At 38.6% G+C, this 17,961-nt stretch overlaps 1 protein-coding gene across 1 annotated transcript in view; it reads right to left on the bottom strand.

The window, feature by feature from the left end:
• Nucleotides 1–17,961, bottom strand: part of CCDC60 (coiled-coil domain containing 60) — a 58,175-nt gene that overhangs the window by 26,588 nt on the left and 13,626 nt on the right. The window contains exons 2-3 of the mRNA XM_082774456.1: nucleotides 11,908–11,991; nucleotides 10,382–10,473 (exon numbers count right to left, since the gene is read on the bottom strand). Of these exons, the coding sequence (XP_082630582.1) occupies nucleotides 10,382–10,473; nucleotides 11,908–11,991 (176 nt within the window). The remainder of the gene's footprint in view (nucleotides 1–10,381; nucleotides 10,474–11,907; nucleotides 11,992–17,961) is intronic.

The raw sequence follows: 17,961 nt of genomic DNA, 5'->3' as shown, positions 1-17,961 counted from the left end.
CTTTGTTCAAACATTCAGTCATAATGTGTCATTTTTTGTCACAATACAAGGAATTAGACTGTCATGTTTAGGTAGTAAAATCTAATACGCAATGAACTATTTCCACTTACACATTTTCAAATAATAAACATACTTTTGCATGAGAAGAAAAGAGATTGAGACTCAAATGAACAGCCTGGAAAGACAGAAATGTTGATGGGAATAGCAGTCTTTCCAGTGATTGATGATAGAGATGATGATTCATACATCCATACACTTAAATGGATGTCTTTGGCCATGACTGCTGTCTAATTAATGTGAGCCATCACTCATGTAAAGAAAATTTTTGCTTCTGGAAAAAAAAAAATGCTGCAGACTGCCAGCAGTGACAGTGCTAGAAACATGCCAATTAGAGTGATTTCTGCCAAGCAGCAAAAGGGCACACAACACTGGTTTCCAAGCAACTGACATTAGGAAGTATTAAGTACACTGGAAACTAATATTGGCAGATAGACATTGCACCTTCTCAGTTAGTTCTGCCTGACTTTTTTGGTTTGTAACCACGGTCTCCTCTCCACTCTCACACGCTCCACTGAATCATTTAGTAAACCACGCACATTAATGAATGCCAATATATCAGAATCTCCACTGAAGTTTTCTTTGCCTGTATATATTAAAACAGGGTTGGTATAGATCCACAGGTAAGGACAGTCAAGATTCATAACCAAAATTCCAAACCCAACTCATCTCTTGCCTTTTAAAGTCTTCCCATAGTAGCTACCTTTTCAATCACAAAACTCAAGTGGCTTTGTATTAAAAAGTATCCTTCAAAGACAGCTAGTTACAAAGCCACTAGCAGGAAGAGAAGTAGCCGAAACAGCTCTTAGGGTATGTCAGTCTAATTGCTGTTGCGGGCATAAAGAATGCATTAGTAGAGCCTGAGCTTTCAGCAGACTGACTTTTAGAGATCTGCCTTCAGGAAACTTGAACCATTTTAAAGAAACATACAGTTTCGAATTTAAAACATAAAAATCAGCCACTGAAATACTGCAAAATTGCCAACAGTTTGACATTTAGTTTTATTTAACTAACACTACTGGAACAGAGGCAGGGGAGCCAATTTTCTCCAAACTATAGGAAATGCAGTACATCTACAGAGGCTTGGCACATCCATTTTGCAAATAAAGGCTTGAATGGCTCACAAAATGGCATGAACTCCTTCCCTTTGGGCTTGTAGCTCAAAGCTGTCGATTCCTAGGCATCACTGACTAAGGATGACCACAACGTGTCATTTTTACATGGGCACCTATGCTTAGATAAGTCACCATGTGAGCAGTTCTTGTAATTTTATGTTGACAGAGATAAGGTCCATTTTCTTCTTCTTTTTTTTTTTTTTTCTGATACTACATATCATAACCACAAGCTATCTTACTGGTATAGCTGGAAGCCATAGAAAACACCTGCAATTTGTGATAATTGAAGTGCTTCAGTTTAAAGAAAATAGACACACTTAACAAAGTAAACACGATTTTTCATCTCCTATTTTTCTTGCCAAAAGTGAATGAGAGTGCCCTGGCAAAGCAGTCACATCACCTCTGCTTCCTTTCCCATGTAGTTTGTTAGACTATGTTAGACTAAACCTAAAAAATACATCTGCTTTTCAAGATGTAGCTCTGTTTCATGAGAAGTAACTATTTAGTCTAAACTCATTTAATTTCCTCTACAATGCATATATTCCTCCCAAGTTGAAGGCAGACTTTAAGTTAACATAGGATCAGAATCATCCTTCAATACGTCTATTTCTATCCAATGGCAAAAGTAGTCTAGGGGGACTGGGCTTCTAATTCAGAAAGCTCAGGTAAATGTCTAATTCTAGATGAAACAAATTCAGCCCCATGCCTACAGTCAGGTATTTAAACTGTGCAAATCCACCAGTACAATGACCTTCTAACAGGCTACTCCATCACTGTGCACCTCAGTGCATATCCTCAGCCTTGCCACAGAGCGGAACTGGGATGTATTAATCAGTTCGTGCAGGGAAGAGGAACACAAGGACAGCAGTCTGGCAGCCTGCACCATTTGTAGAGCTTAGGTGAAGAGAGACTTTCAAAAACATTATCCCTCTTCTCACCTTTCTTGGCATCAAAAAAAAAAAAATCTGTATTTCTACCTCTTTTGGGGGGTCAGTGAAAATAATTACCAATTTTGCCTGGCAATCCATTTATCAGAAGGACTTAACTGAGGCAGAAACACGAAAAACAAGAAAACATTTGTCTCCTTAATGGAATTGAGATGTTTCCTTTGTAACACATTCTGTTTGGTTTTGCTTCCAGTTGCTCTCACGTTTTGTACCTCTTTTTTACATAAAGATAATATTTTCAACTAGTCTCATTTTAAGCAATATATATATTTTTAAGCTCTATTTTTTTGTGGTGATGTTTAATAACAAGTATTTCCAGCACACTTGCATGGTCTTTCTGGCTGAGTTAGCTCACAGAAGTGATTTATGGCTACCTGCTTTTATTTTGTGTTAACAACCACAAGCCTCCAATGCTTTGGTAATCTTTTTTTGCTGTGTAAGTGTTCCTACATCTTGCTACAATTTATGATTAGTTACAAAGACCTCTACTTTCTTGGTTCTCATACAATCCTCATGCAGCTGTGGATGACTTAACATTATTTCTGGATCACATTTACAGATGTGATTGCAACAAAGCAATAAAAAAAAAAAGTATCTCCTTCAAAGCTGAATGTCATTTCAAAGTGGCTGTACTTATTCAGTTTTTCTTGTCTTAGTAAAAAATAGCAATAGAATATTTCCTCTTGTAGAAATGAAAATATAATCGTTAGAGCAAAGCTAAAGATATTTCAACATCTTATCAGTGACAGACTGAAACTGAGTGCACCCTCAGCAAATGTGCAGATGACACCAAGCTGAGCGGTGCAGTGAATACACCAGAAGGAAGGGATGCCATCCAAATGGACCCGGACAGGCTGGAGAAGTGGGCCCATGAGAACCTAATGAGGGTCAGCAAGTCCAAGTGCAAGGTGCTGCACCTGGGTTGGGGTAATCCCAGACACGAGTACAGACTGGGAGAAGAACTCATGGAGAGCAGCCCTGCTGAAAAGGACTTGAGGGTTCTGGGAGACAAAAAGCTCAACATGAGCCAGAGTGTGCTGGCAGCTCAGAACAACTGCATCTTGGGCTGCATCAACAGAGGAGTGGGCAGCAGGTCATGGGAGGGGATTGTCCCCCACTGCTCTGCCCTCCCAAGGCCCCACCTGGAGTGCTGTGTCCAGGGCTGGGGCCCCTAGCACAAGAAGGATGTGGACCTTATAGAGCAGGTCGAGAGGAGGGCTACAAAGATGACCACAGGGCTAAAACACCTCTCCTATGAGAGAGAGCTGGATGTTCAGTCTGGAGAAGAGAATGCTCCCAGTATTTAAAGGGGGCTTATAAAAAAGATGGAGAGTGACTTTTTACACAGGCAGATAGTGGTAAGACAAGGGGAACAGTTTTAAACTAAAAGACATCAGATGTAGATCATATGTTAGGAGGAAATTCTTTACTGAGGGCAGTGAGGTGCTCAACAGGTTGCCTAGAGAAGCTGCAGATGCCCCCTTCCTGGAGGTGTTCATGGGTAGCCTGGCCTAGTGTCACAAATAAAGGTGTCATCTTTTCTGCCATACTGTACTCCACCCACTGAATCAATGAGAAATTCTGAGCCAAGTAACTCAGGACTTCTTTGTCTACATGTGCAACCTCCACTGGAACTAAGACGCACTGATCCCCGAAGAAGAATTACCATTATCTACAGATTTCCCAAACAGATCTTTTTATGCTACAAAAAGACATGCAATTCCTTCCTATATTTTAACTTGTAGTTTAGTTAAAATGGTAACCTGCCAGCTCTCTGATACCTCCCTAAAGTGATTTGGTACACCTCATTAGCCGGAAGGCACTGGTAAGACTTTCTGCTTAGAATAGACTGATATTTATGAAAGATGACAGCCTGAACAACCTCTGCATTGCCATCACCCTCTTGTATATTATCATGAAGATCATCTTATACTTAAAGAGAATATTACTAAGAGGAGGTATGAGTTCATAATTATATGGTTTATCTGCACTTCATGTTTTTTAATGTTTAAAGTGGAATATTAAAGCGTTATGAATGCATTTAAGTCTGTTCTGGTAACGACTTCAAACATTTTTGAGATAATTTTAAAATTCATACTACTATGCTATGTCACTCTGATCATTATTCCTAAAAAACTTCCTCAGTTTGTTCCATTATACTTGTTAATACAAACAAGCTGCAAGATCACAGACATTACTTTCCATGAATATGTATCAATTAACATCCAATTAAGACAACTGCTCGCTGTTCCTTTTCAATCATAAGGAAAGGCAGCAAAAAAAAATCCACAAAGGTCATTTGTATTCACTGACTCCCTGTAGTATGTATTAGCATTCTGCTCCGCTAGCCTGACTGCTTTCATTGAAATAAAAAGTTGCTGTCCTAATGATTTACACTCCAGTTTTCTTCTTTTGTGCATTTTCCACTCTGCTTCCCCCCCAGAAAATAGCTCCTTTTCTGTAGTCTGAATTTGTTACTAAGAAGTATTGCTGACATGCTCTTTGGTCCAAACCATCAGTACAGTAATTCTCATTTGAAATTATCTTTTCCTGAAACTCTGTATCTCAATATTTGGTTAAAAAGGCTGCTGGTTTCATCTCCTTGCTTTTCTTACAGTTCTTTTTTATCCTACATGCAGATTTAGTCAAAGCAGCATTGTACAAACACTCAAGGTGAATGGGTAGCATTTTCATTGTTAAAAGGTCATACAGCGACAGTCGAGGAATATCCAGGCTTATACAACAGAATAATATAAAAAAAAGTTATCGCTTACTCTTGATTTCCACATATAAAGTATGTTGGATATATTTCTGCATATCACGTCATTTGGCTACTGCATATTTTAGAAAGCACTAGAAGATGCAAGTCTACATCTCAAAAATCAGTTTCCCTATTTTTTCTCAAGCAAACTTCTCCACGGCCATTGTAGTTCACATCATACTTCACTTCTTAAATTATATAAGGCATATAGGATTTGTGACTTAATTCCCACAATGAATAGAATAAACTTTATTAGATGTGCTGCAGGATCACCACCAGGATTACAATGTAAAGAATGTGTGGTATTACACAAAATGACAGGCAAACTTCATTTGAACATGTATTCAGACAACAAATGCTCTCAAGAAACAAGTGACCATTGCTTGCACAACAGTATGCAAACACATTTCTCATGAGCTTGCTAAGAACCTCTGATTAGGCACTGAACAAGCTAAATTTCTGATATTCATAAAACAGAATAACCAAAACCCAAATGTGTAAATTTATCATTTACTGTGTGGATTGGGTTTACATGGCAAGGTTTGGTAGCAGGGGGGCTGAGGAGCAACCTCTGTGAGAAGAGCCCAGGAGCTGCCCCACATTAGATAAGAGCCAGTCCCAGCCAGTTCCAAAAGGGATCTGCTAATGGCCAGAGTGGAGCCATAGAGCAATGCTTCTGTGCCTCTGTGAGAGCAGATTTAAGAAAGGAAAAGGAAAAACAAACAAACAAACAAAAAACCTGCTGTGCAACAGCACTAAGGTAGAAAGAAGTAAGAAAATATAGAGAGAAACAACCCTACAGACACCAAGGGTAGTGCAGAAGGGGGGCAGAAGTTCCTCTGTAGCCCATGGAGAGGCCCCTGGTGGAGCAGGCTGTCCCCATGCAGCCCATGGGTCCCACATGGAGCAGATCTCCATGCTGCAGCCCCTCCATGGGTGGAGGAGCCCCCGGTGGAGCAGGTGGATGTGGCCTGGAGGAGGCTGCGGTCCATGGAGAATCCCCGCCCGAGCAAGCCCCAAGCCAGAGCTGCTACCTGTGGAGAAGAGGCCACACAGGAGCAGGAGGTCTCAGGGGAGCTGCAGCCTGTGGGGGACCCATGCTGGAGCAGTCTGCTTCTGAAGGATCAGCCCGATTGTCCAGACCCATACGGGAGCAGTTGTTGAAGAGCTGCTGCCTGTGGGAAACCTACATAGGACCAGTTAGGGAAGGATGGCATCCCTGGGAGGGACCCCACATTGGAGCAGGGGCAGAGAACGACTGTGAAGGAGCAGCAGATGAAGTGTTATGAACTGGCTGTAATCCCCATTCCCTGTTCCCCTGCACCACATGGGGAAAGGAGGTAGGATAGTGTGGATGGGAGGATGCTTTTGGTTTGCTTTTAGTTTCTCACTGCTCTAATCTGTTAGTGATAGGCAGTAAGTTACATTAATCTCCCTATGTTCAGTCTGTTTTGTCTGTGATGGTAAATGGTGAGTGATCTCCCTGTCCTTATCTCAACCCTCAAGCTCTTTTCATTTTATTTTCTCCCTCTCTTCCTTTGAGGAAGAAGATTGAGAGAGAAGTATAGTGGAACTTTGCTAGCCATCAGTATGAAGGCACCACACTGTGCTGTCAATGTAAAAAGTAAATATAAATTTACTTGTGCAGTAACACAAGATTAAGTCTTCTTTTGCTTTGTGTTCCACCTACATTTCAATGGTGATGGAAAATCAGTGGACAGGAATAGATCCCACTCAGGCATTTGAAATTACATGAAGCAAGTATTGCATACAACTGAAAACTAAGTTTATGGAACTAGAAAAACACGGAGGAGTTGGAGATGCTTTAACAGGTATAGATTTTCTTACTTGTCAGCACACCAAGTTCTGCTTGGGATATTAAAATAGAGTTGGGGTCTGTCTATTTTCTGCATCAGCAGTAAAAAAACATTCTGTGGGCCAAATTAGATGTTTAGGAAGTTGCCCAACATTCCTGTCCTCTGTGGTTGTGGTACAGGTACAACTGATCAGGACTTAACAGACAATTCTGCTGATAATGTCCATAAAAGAATAAGAACTTCTCTGTCCTTTTAGCTGTGTTTTTTTGTTATTTTTTTTTAAATCACTCAGAAAACATAACATCAAAATACATTAGGATCAAATCTATTCACATCATTAAAAGTCTGCATTTAACATAATTTTGCAGATTACATTACCATTAAACATCCAGCTGAAGGTGAATCTGCATTTATGATTATGTGAAGCATGTGTCTTGAGTTAAAAGTAGGCTACACAAATCACTTCACCTATTATAGGAAACAACTGCACTCACCCAGAGTGATGGACTGGATCTCTTAAAGTCTTTCCCTGGAGCTTCTGATTTAGTGGCCCAATTTTGAAAAAGAATCAGAGAAAGAGACATCACTGAAATCTAGAATAACAACTCAAGTATTTACTTACCTGAGACACCTGAGTTCCAGTCACAATTGTTCCAGTGATAATCTTACATCCACAATTTGATTTTTTCCTATTTCCTATCAGAGTAATCATCATCTACCTGATACCCATCAGAGCTGTGGACTTAAGACAATGCTTGCATGCCCTGAGTGCTAGGCATCATACAAGTTTTCAAGCTAACATCCCTGAAAGCGTAAGATAACGGTAATATGACTGAAAATAAAGAATGTAAATACAAATGGTTAAAGAAAAAAACCCTATATGTTAAAAAAAAAAGCAATTTTCATTCACACTCTGCCATCCATGCCAAATTAAAAGCTATATATTTATGCAGTAAGTTTAGTTCAGATACACTGCACTGTTTCTGATTCCAATTTACTTGACGGAGGTGCAGTGAGGTCAAATGATTTGTACAAAGGTACACAGAGCACTGCTCAGCAGGAGTTAGGATCACCGTCTTGATACCCCCACTCCCAATTTCTGACCTCCCTATAGAGCACTCACCACAATGCTATAATGCTCAGAAACAGGGAGCAGAAGGTGCAGGAAGCGTGGAGAGGCCATCTACTTTTCTCCTTCTGGTATGAACTAATCACATCCAGCTGCAGTTTGTACCACTTGTCCTACATGGAGCTGCTTTAGAACACAGCAAAGCCACCTTGGAAAAGCATTGTTTTTCTTGCCACTGAATCCTTCAGATTCAGTACTCCTCATCAAGAGCTCAAAACACCAGGTTCTGCAAAAACAGCCCTGTATTGTCCATTCATATGCTGAATAAGTTGTAGGTATAAAATCTCTATAATTATATAATTAGAAGCTCACTCAGTCTATTTAATTGCAGAGAATTTCAACGATGTGGAAAAGCTCAGTTGATCCTAAACATCTCTACATTGGTCAAGGTATGCAAAAATACTACGTAGCTCCTACTGACATTTCAAAATGTTTCCCAGCAAGTAACAAACCAAGGCCCCCTCAGGTTAACCTACTAGCAAAATGACACTCAATTCCTTTGAACTATAAATTATAATGAGAAGAATGGTTCAGTTAGCTTCATCCAAATGCCTGGCAAATCAGTTGCATCAAACTTAAAAATCAAGCCTTTTCATATCACGGGTGATGGTAAACTTCATCCTACAAAACGTTTTAAGTATTTTTTTATCCTACTCATTCAAAATTAAAGGATGTAAAACATCCTAAAACAAGCCGCAAGCACCTGCAAATCACAAATCAAGAAGAAACTGACCTCTGACAGCTTTTCATCAAAAGAACTTTAACTTGACTTCAAAGAGACAATGCCACTAATAGTTAGCAATGAAGGCAGACAAACATAATTAACACTGCATTTACAGCAAAACCAAGCCAGCCTTTACTAAAATGGCTCATTCAACATTTGAAGTATGCAACATTTATTATTTTGCTTATGGTTTATCACCTTTTCAGTCAAATTTATAAAGTGAAAATTCACAAATTAACAAAATAAATGAAAAATAACTGGATTAAAATAAGGATAAAAGGGAAGAATGTGAAATTTAACATTATAATGAGTAAGTAGTATACAGCTTAGTAAAAATGTTTATAGTATAAATATTTCAAAATGTTTACATTGTATAAACACTACATTGTGAAAAGTAAAGTTGTGATTCCTCTGGAGTAGCACATGCCAAGAAGCTACTTTTCTCTAACTTCCTTGATTTCTGTACCATTACAATCTCAAACAATCTTTAACATATTATGAAGATACAATATCACGTGTTCTCTTGACTGGCAGACTTCCTTGGATTTAACCAATTAAATTAAGTTTCCATATAAATGTCTGTCTTGTTGCTGCTTGCTTTGATTCAACTATTTTTATCTAGTGAATGTTCTTCAAAGGCTCAAAGTCTACAAACGTGGTAAACACTCATGTAAGGTGTACCCTGCTGGGGCTGGCAGCAGCAATTTGTCAATTTTATTTGCAGCAGGCTGTAACTAAACCTTGCCAGATGTAAATCACCTTTTTGTACTACTGCTTGCTGTTTCAGTTGCAAATGATTCTTGTTTCTTAGGTTAATACTCGCATCAAGAAAGCTAGAAGGTTCCAGGAAAATGTAGAAAACTCCAGAGTCACCTACTGCAAGACTTAAACGGTTTAGCAATTACTTAAGCTAATACTTAGCAAATACAGTGAATAGTTTCTGTAGGCAAGTTTGGAGTGCAATCAAAATGTATGATTGAAACAGAACAGCATATTGAAGGCTCGGTCTCATCAACTTAAGGAGCAGCTGTAGTGACAATGCTGAAACACAGGTGTCAACGCAGCATAAGTGCATTTAAAAGTATGAGTACCTAAACTGGAAACCACCCTTTGCTAAAGACTACGCCCAATAGGCTTCATTGTTTTGTTTTGTTTTTTAATGGGACTATAAGAAATGCCCTGCAGAGACAGCTTACTGCATCTCTGACAGTGGTAATAGAAGATACATTCTAGGAAAAGCAAGCATGCCCAACCAATTTTTATGGTCAACCCCCTAAATCAAATAATGGTTGTTGTTCAAACAGTTGGCTGAAGGCTATATAGGATCCCAGATTTATGTCTGATTAAAACATCCCCATTCCCATCAACTAAGGAGCACAAGAGTTTGTTCCTACCAAGTCAGCATCTTCCTGAGACTCAAGTTGGAATATTCTGAATGAGTCTCTGCATGTATTTCTGTTTGTAGTGAGAATATCTACCATTATATTTTCCACCACAGTGGACACCTTTGCTTATTTCTGACTACTTTGATTACCAGATCTTGGCACAATACTGTTTTGTGCAAAAAAAACTGCAAAGAAATAGCAAACACCTTTATAATGAACACTTAAACAACGTAGAATTATCAACAGAGCTATCAATCATTCTTCATGCACCAGAGTCAAAATTTTGAGTATACACAACAGCACATAGAGAAAAAATTATGAGCCATCTTTCCCTAAGCTGTTAGTACAGTTGATTATTTTGTCTCTAATCCAACTGCTGCCACTGAAGAACCAACAATTCTTCTAGCCTTGACTGGTCCATTTCTGTGTGCTCTGGATTCCCTTACCTTGACTGAGCTAAAGCTTTATTAAGAGTCCTCAGCTCCTTTCCTGTTTCTCTAAATGAGGTGAGTCTCTTCACTGATTCCGGTGGGTCAGACTGAAAGTGATAAAGTTGATAATTAGCATTAGGGTATTAATAAGAGCTCAGCAGAGATAAGATATGTGCAGTCTCAGAGTTCAGCTTTAATCACTAAACATTGTCTGAGATGGTCAGAAAATATCTGGGACAGCATTAGGACACTTCATAAGCATGTAAAAAAACTTTATATGGTATGTCTGTGTAGACACGTGCGTTTCAACAGCTTTTAACTCATTGGCTGACTTTGGATTTAACAGAAGCCTTACAAGCAGTTAAGGACCTGTGAGACTCATTAAACTATCAGACAAGAAGAGACTGTTCAATTGCCTAGACTAAGGGAATGACTGCTGTGACAGCTTATGCAAACTACAAGAAGTATACATGAGAGAGAAATACTTTAGCAGTTCCAGTCCAAGAAGATTTTCAGACTCAAAACAAGGAGATAGGCATTTTTAAACAAACACACACAAACAAAGCAAAAAGATGAAAGCAATATGAAAAGTTCCACAGATGTGGCTGCTTTTGGAGCATAGAACATAATGGTTTCTTATTTATTTTTAAAAGGAGTATATACACAAGGTCAGCAATTTCACACAAGGGAATTAAAATCATCAACTTAGTACATTGTTCAAATGCATGCAACATGTTTTCTTCTGAACATCTCTGAGATAAAAGTTTACATTTGTTGTTGAACTAGCCATGGCTTAGAAGTATCCTTGGGGCTTCCAGAGAACAGCTGCATCAGTTTTATAGAATGATGATCACACGCTGTGTGCATACAGTGCTTTTGCATGTGTTAGTTAAGCTAATAAAATATGCAGCTGAGGCAGCATTCAATGTGCAAGGAATGCATGGCTGAATTGCCATATATTGGGAAGAGTAATATTGGCGTGCACAACCTGAGGGGCAGCCTAAGCTATTCCTTTGGGCAGTTTTGTGCATCTTGTAAGTTGTCCTAGGGTGCCCATAAAAATAAATTCCCAGTAAAGGAAATAAAGATGACCAACACCCCTTTCACCTACAGGTTTTTGAGATATAAGGATGTGCAATACTGACCTACGTCCTTCAAAAAACAAAATGCTTAAACAGTCATTCTGAATACGTTAGTCATTTCTGTGCTAAACTGTTGTATAGTTTGAAGGTTGGCCTTCCAGAGTTGATGAATGGAATAACTAGCAACACTAAAGTGAATTTTCTGAATAGTATTTTTTTTTTTTTTTTACCAAATTACACTATAAACTTATCTCACTCATTAGCGATCGTTTTACTAGATAAAACCTATGATATGTTCATCAGCCAGCAAAAAGGCCAGTTCCTTTTATACAGTAAGGCTTTAAGCCTTGAACACAGTAAACACTTATGTATATATTTTAAATATGATGTCTGTCTGTTGGCTTCTTTAACTTAATCCCGAATCAAAGCTTCAACAGTAATTAAACTATGTAGTCTTACCTTTGGTTTGAAAGAGTACTCATTAGTAGGAACCTCAGCTACTTCTTTGCGTGGTCTTTCCCGCCCATCTTTTTTTGCTGGTTCCTAAAATATTAACAAAAACATGTAACCATATTTGAAGTGCTCATTAGCCATACAGTAGCTGGTCACCATTTTCAAAATTAAGTGGTGCAAATAAGTTGTCCTACAGGGAGGCAAACTAAAACAAATATAATGGCTAGTCTTATGTAGAAACACTTAAAATGTCACTGAGTAAATCTGGCACACAGAGAGGTTCTCATGTGAAGCACCTATGGAAAACCTACCGCGCAAAGTGCATACACGCTTTCTAAATTACTGTGCTTGAATGTTTAAAAAAAACACTCTTCTTATGGAAGATTTATCTACTGCGTCTAACATAAAAAGAAAATCCAATTTCCAAAACAGGAATAGGAAATTACTTACCAGTAATTGTTCTTCCCTGAAGATAGATACCACGCTAGATCACTATTCTTGGGTCTGTGCTTTCACCCCCAAGGATGGCACAGACTCATGAAAAGCCCTGAAGTCAAACACAAGCCCATTTTTAGTTCTCCTTCAACCAGTAGGTTATTCAAGTGGAAGGAAGACAGATTCCCTCCTATTAATATTTATATACATAGGTATATATGCAGGTAGATTAATAAAAGATTTTAGATCACTCAGCAGTGTACGGTGCTCAGGCTAAAAGGATATGAAAATAGAAATTCCTTCCTGGAGTAGTTTCAGATCAAAGAGCTCATTTATTGATTCCAAGCAAAGCAAAGCTGGAGGCCCTAGAAAGCCACAGCCATATAGCTTGGGCAGAGCTGATGTACAACGAAGTCTGAAAGTCTCTGCACAGCAAATTCAGAGCTGTGGATGAAATACTTGCTACACTATATAGCTTTTGCACAACAGTGCAAAGCCTGGAAATACTTAAGTGTTTTAAAAATCCCTAAGAGCACAGCACTTTGCTTAGAATCTTGACTTGGGAAGGCACAAACTGCTTTCCAAATCTATGTTCCAATGTAACATTTCAGCAGAACAAAGGTTGAAGGTGTACGGAGCAGTATTCTTCACCCCCTAGAAAACTGCTAACACCAGCATTCTAATGTAATCACTGAGGCAGCCCATAAACAAAAGACTGGAAAAAAAAATTAAGTAGCAATGGTACTAAAAGCAAAGTAGCTGGAATAGAAATAAGATTTTCTGCAGCATGTAAAGATGAACTAATAAAATGTCAAAGACAAGTGTCCAAAGGCTTTGCTATTTCATGCAATTGGGGAGCACTTGAACAAGATTGGTCAGCAGGAGCAGGGACAGATGGCAAATTGACAGGGATTGGGAGTACAAATCTTAGAGGGACCCTGATACATCCAAGAGCTGCCTCCGTGTGTGAAGAAAAGCTCATTCACACACTGAATGAGAAAGGAATCATTTTACAGCCTGAGCAGGCACCCGTATTTCACCCCATCAGAGGAAATTACTGGAAATAAGTATGCAGTCAGTGAAGAGAGTCTTAAATTTTATTTTTCCTAAAACTCAGTGCAACTATTTATGATTATATGCCATAATCAATACATTTTGTCTGAATAGTCCCATGTCTTTATTTGTGAAAACAGACTTTCAAAAGTTGACTGGATCTCAGAAATCTGTTGCCAAACAAAACCCAGTATTTGTGGTTTTGATTTTTTATTTTCAGCATAAAAAACTATATTCATAACTGTATGTATATTAATGCACACAAACAATATCTGAAACATAATGCTAAACGATGTAACTATTATTTTTCGCTGATCCACCCTTCTAAACTTCAGAGTACTCTTCACAGCAGAAAGGTGCCAGATGGATGGGTAAATGACTTCCTAGGTGAAACAAGCCTTCAGAGAACCTGGCCTGGAACCAATTTCATTTCAAAATGTGAAAGGTTTTCATCCTCCTCCCCCCATCCAACATTTTAATATTTTGAACAACATTTAATTTACATTAGGGCACACATCATTTTGAGATTACAATGGAAAAAATAGCTCCAATAAATTCTCAGTCTTTTGACACAGTAGCAGAGGAGAACAAAGGTTGAACTACTTTCATCTGGCTTTCTCCTCTGTACTTGCAATCTACAATGCTAACCACCAACCTTATCTGAGCATCATCCCATAGTATAATAAGCAACAAAACCCAAAATTGTAAGCTCATGTGAGTTCTCATCTTCTTTGCTACAGGAATAGCATGCAGACTGATGCTGGTGGTGGTTTTTCTTGTTACTGTTTTGTTTTATAATTGCAAACATTTAATCTGTATTTAAAGAGAAAGCTATTAGAAACCTGATTTGGACTTGGAGCAGAAGCATCTTAGGCTTCAGAAACAGCCAAATTTCCAGTCTGATTTGTTCCTGAAACTATTTTTTTTCTCCCAGCAGAAGCAGCAATATGTTGGCCATGGCCAGCTACCATTGTTTTTACAGCTGGCAATACCCTGAATGACGTGATTAAAATCGATTTAAAAAATCTCTCAGAATAACTCATTACTCCAAAGACTTCAATGGTTTAGAGGTACGTTGACCACCAGTACTGGCTCAAAATCCATTTAGGCACATTCTTTGCAAATGTGCAATGCCGTAGAGCACTGGGAGAAAAGTTTTTTTCAAAGAGAACTTTCAGAGATTCCTGGATACAATGGGAAAAAATAAATTTGTGATCAACGTTTTACAGGATGCAATGTTATCCTGCATCCCACCTCTGGTCAGGCAGCTCTGCCAGTTCATGAGGAAAGGCAAGAGAAAAGAGCTGTAAGCCTACCTAACCTTTGCACAGTTTGACAGGAAGGAAGGGGAGGGAGGTATCACATATGCTACCCTTCCACCCAGGTACTGATAATGTGATTCAATCAGCCTTATCACAGAAAACAGAAGGAAATAGCTTCCTTTCCTACAACGATATCTTTCATTATGTCGTGTACTGAAAAGGTGCAACCTGAGCTTAAAGCAGTAACAGTACATAATGATAGAACAGGAGAATTCCATCTTCATAATTTGTAGTGCAGATATAAAAGACTGAGATAATGCTGCCAAGTCTAATTTGTTAGGCTCAACAATATGTTATCATGACAACCTGAACAATCTTAGTGCAGAAACAGTGAACAGGCTTGGAGGTCCCCCCCTGCCCCCCCACTTTTTTTTTTTTTTTTTTTTTTAAAGTGTTTCCAACTTAAGGAGACTGTTATCCTAGTCCATCTAATTTGCTTTTAAGCTATCAAAGGTTTGTTTCAGTGATCATTTCCTGCTTTCTTTATAGTGAAGTAACAGAATAAGATACAACTCCGTATGTAAGAAAGAACGGCAATTTAAACAGATACAAAAAAAAAAATCATACGGTAATATAGGAAATGTGGTCCTAAGTGAGATCACTTGAGGAAATTAATCCAAAAGTTTCCCTGAAAATGTTTGAAGTCCTTTTTCTTGAGATCACACCCAGCAGCTCTCAGTAAAATGAACTACAGAGATAGTGCAGCAGGTGGAGCTCGATGCCATCTGGTTCCCTATCAACTGCTCCTGCGGACCTGGAGGCAGCCCCTTCCAGAGCTATCGCAGGTGGCACACACAAAGGTCTGGCATTCCTCCTTACTGGCTTTGGCTGCTCTTTGCATGTCCTCTTCAGCTTCAAGAAGAAGATTGAAAGTTCCAAGTATTTTTGGATGAATAAATTCTTTTCAATAACTTGTTTCAATCACAAGCCACCACCTCCAGACACTAGATTTCATCCTAACAATTCCCAGACACTTCCACTTTCTATTTTAAATTCTGCAGAATAGAATTTCCTCAGCTGACATTTCCTTCCTTTTAATAAACACGCTTCCCATTTCATACACTTATCTTTGCAGATGTCATTCTGTAAATTTTGAAAACTTCCAATTTTGTTTTCCAAATCCTGTTGTGGAAAAATGAGTTGGTGATCTGCATGTCATCTACAGATGGGAGAGCTGAGGTACACCAAGCTTGCCTTCAGTTTGTGTTCATATATTTATTTATTTTACTTAGGCTTGTGAAAGAACTTCTTTCCTTGACAATTCATGAAGCTTTTTTCCACTCTGGTCAACCCATTTGGTTGGTATGCTATTGTGAAAAATAGATTTGACACACCTATTGCGCTCTTCTTTCTAATATCGCTTGAATAGGAGCATTATGATTACATTTGCAAAAGGTGACTGTGTTTTGATGAAAATAAATCAGCACAGCTTCATCACAAGCCACCCATTTAGTCATCCAGATGCAAGCCCAACCTGGTGAAATGTATTTTTAATTTTACAAAAACATTTAGAAAGCTCTCGTGAAGCACTCCATACAGAGATGATTACTGCTATTCTGCAGGTACCATTCTAAATGTTGATTTTTAAAGCATGCATTCTAGCCAAGTACTCAGGGTATGCATTTTTTTTTCTGCTTCTGCTGCTGCTCAATACTGACCCTTTTTGCCCTTTCACTAGAATGTGGGAACATGGAACAGACATCAGGGCCAAAAGAGAATTTTAAATTAAACACAAGAGACTCCTAGGCAAAGGACTTCAGTAAGAATATTCTGCAGAAAATTAAGTCTGCTCTAGGAGTAATGTTATTTTAGTGCTCCAGCTTAAGCTATGCCACAACTAAATCCGCAGATGCAAATATATCTCAGCCTCAAACACAAGACACCTGATTTGTTAAGGTTGTGCTGTACCATATCAATAATTCAAAGCACTCTGCAGCTGAGAATCTCTGCTGCCAAGGGGAGCACTTGTTAAGTGCTATTACAGCAGCTTCCATTCCTTGGTCTCTGGTCAGAAATGATCCCACTATCGAAGGAGGAGGGTACTCATCCCTCTGTTTCACCATAGTATTAATGAGGGAGGGAGCTCCAGTTCCGTCCACTCTCCTTCTATGCTCCAACGAACATATTACTGTCAATAAAGACATTTCAGCTGCCTCCTTCCTTTTTCCTGTTAAGTGAGAGAAAGGTTGTTTACCAGTAAAGGTGTAAGAATGAAATTTAGAATAAGTAGACTCAATTTCATCTCTATCAAACTTCCTCTGACATCCTAAATAAAACATTTAACACTTTCCATCAGCCACTAAGAGCTTTCCCCTCCCCTATCTCCCCATGTTTTTTTTTGTTTTTTTTTTTTTTTTTAAATGAATTTTGGTACAAGCACCTCAGCTCACTAGGCCTCTGTTCCCCATATCCAAAAATGGGGAAAACAACATTTCTTATTCATTAACTTTTATGAACTATTCAACTATTATAGCGGTGGAAAGCATACGTACAGAAAGACCATTGCTTTCATACCAAAACAGAACCACAGGATCTTTTGGGTTGAAACGGACCCCTAAGGTCCACCTAGTTCTAACCCCCTGCCTTATAGCTTATTATTGTTTATTCCATCACTTTGCCTCAGCTTATCCTCAGGGAGTTTCTCTGGGAAATCCTCTTTGCATTTTATTTTCTCCAAAGAATATTTACTTAATTCTGATAAGGGATAAATTATGTAAAAATAATTGGATCAAATTAATCTCGACTGTAATGCCATTGTTGCCATTGTATTTACCCCCCAGTTGCTTTTAGCCCCTTAGGCAACTACATTATTTGACCTGCCATCTTTACAGTCTATGTAAAACCATTTCATTATAGGATGATCTGAAAACTCCATGATCTAAAGGTTTTGAATTGTGTCCTTACAAGTAAACATAAAAGAAAACTGCTCCTATACAACATGTCTCTTTATGCCTCATATTTCTGCCATTTACCTGGTCTCTGGGCAACATGTCAATAATTTAGGCTTATGCAGCTCTCCCAAAGCCTTTTATTTATATTTTTGGTGGCATACTGTTAATCAAAATAATAGTTAGCCTTCACTACTGTTTTCTAGATATTTACTTCTACTCAATTTAGAATTACAAATGTTGTCCCCAGATCTGCTTACAGAAAACCAAATATCCTAAAAAGCTTTTGGATTGCCAGAAAGTCTGTTGTATTAGAAATTAATGTAAACAGTATTTAACTGAGAAAATAAAACCCTCACGTA

The sequence above is a fragment of the Aythya marila genome (genome assembly GCF_965140915.1).
Source record: "Aythya marila genome assembly, chromosome: 17".
NCBI classification, from domain to species: domain Eukaryota; kingdom Metazoa; phylum Chordata; class Aves; order Anseriformes; family Anatidae; genus Aythya; species Aythya marila.
This window is presented reverse-complemented; position numbering and strand designations above follow the sequence as displayed.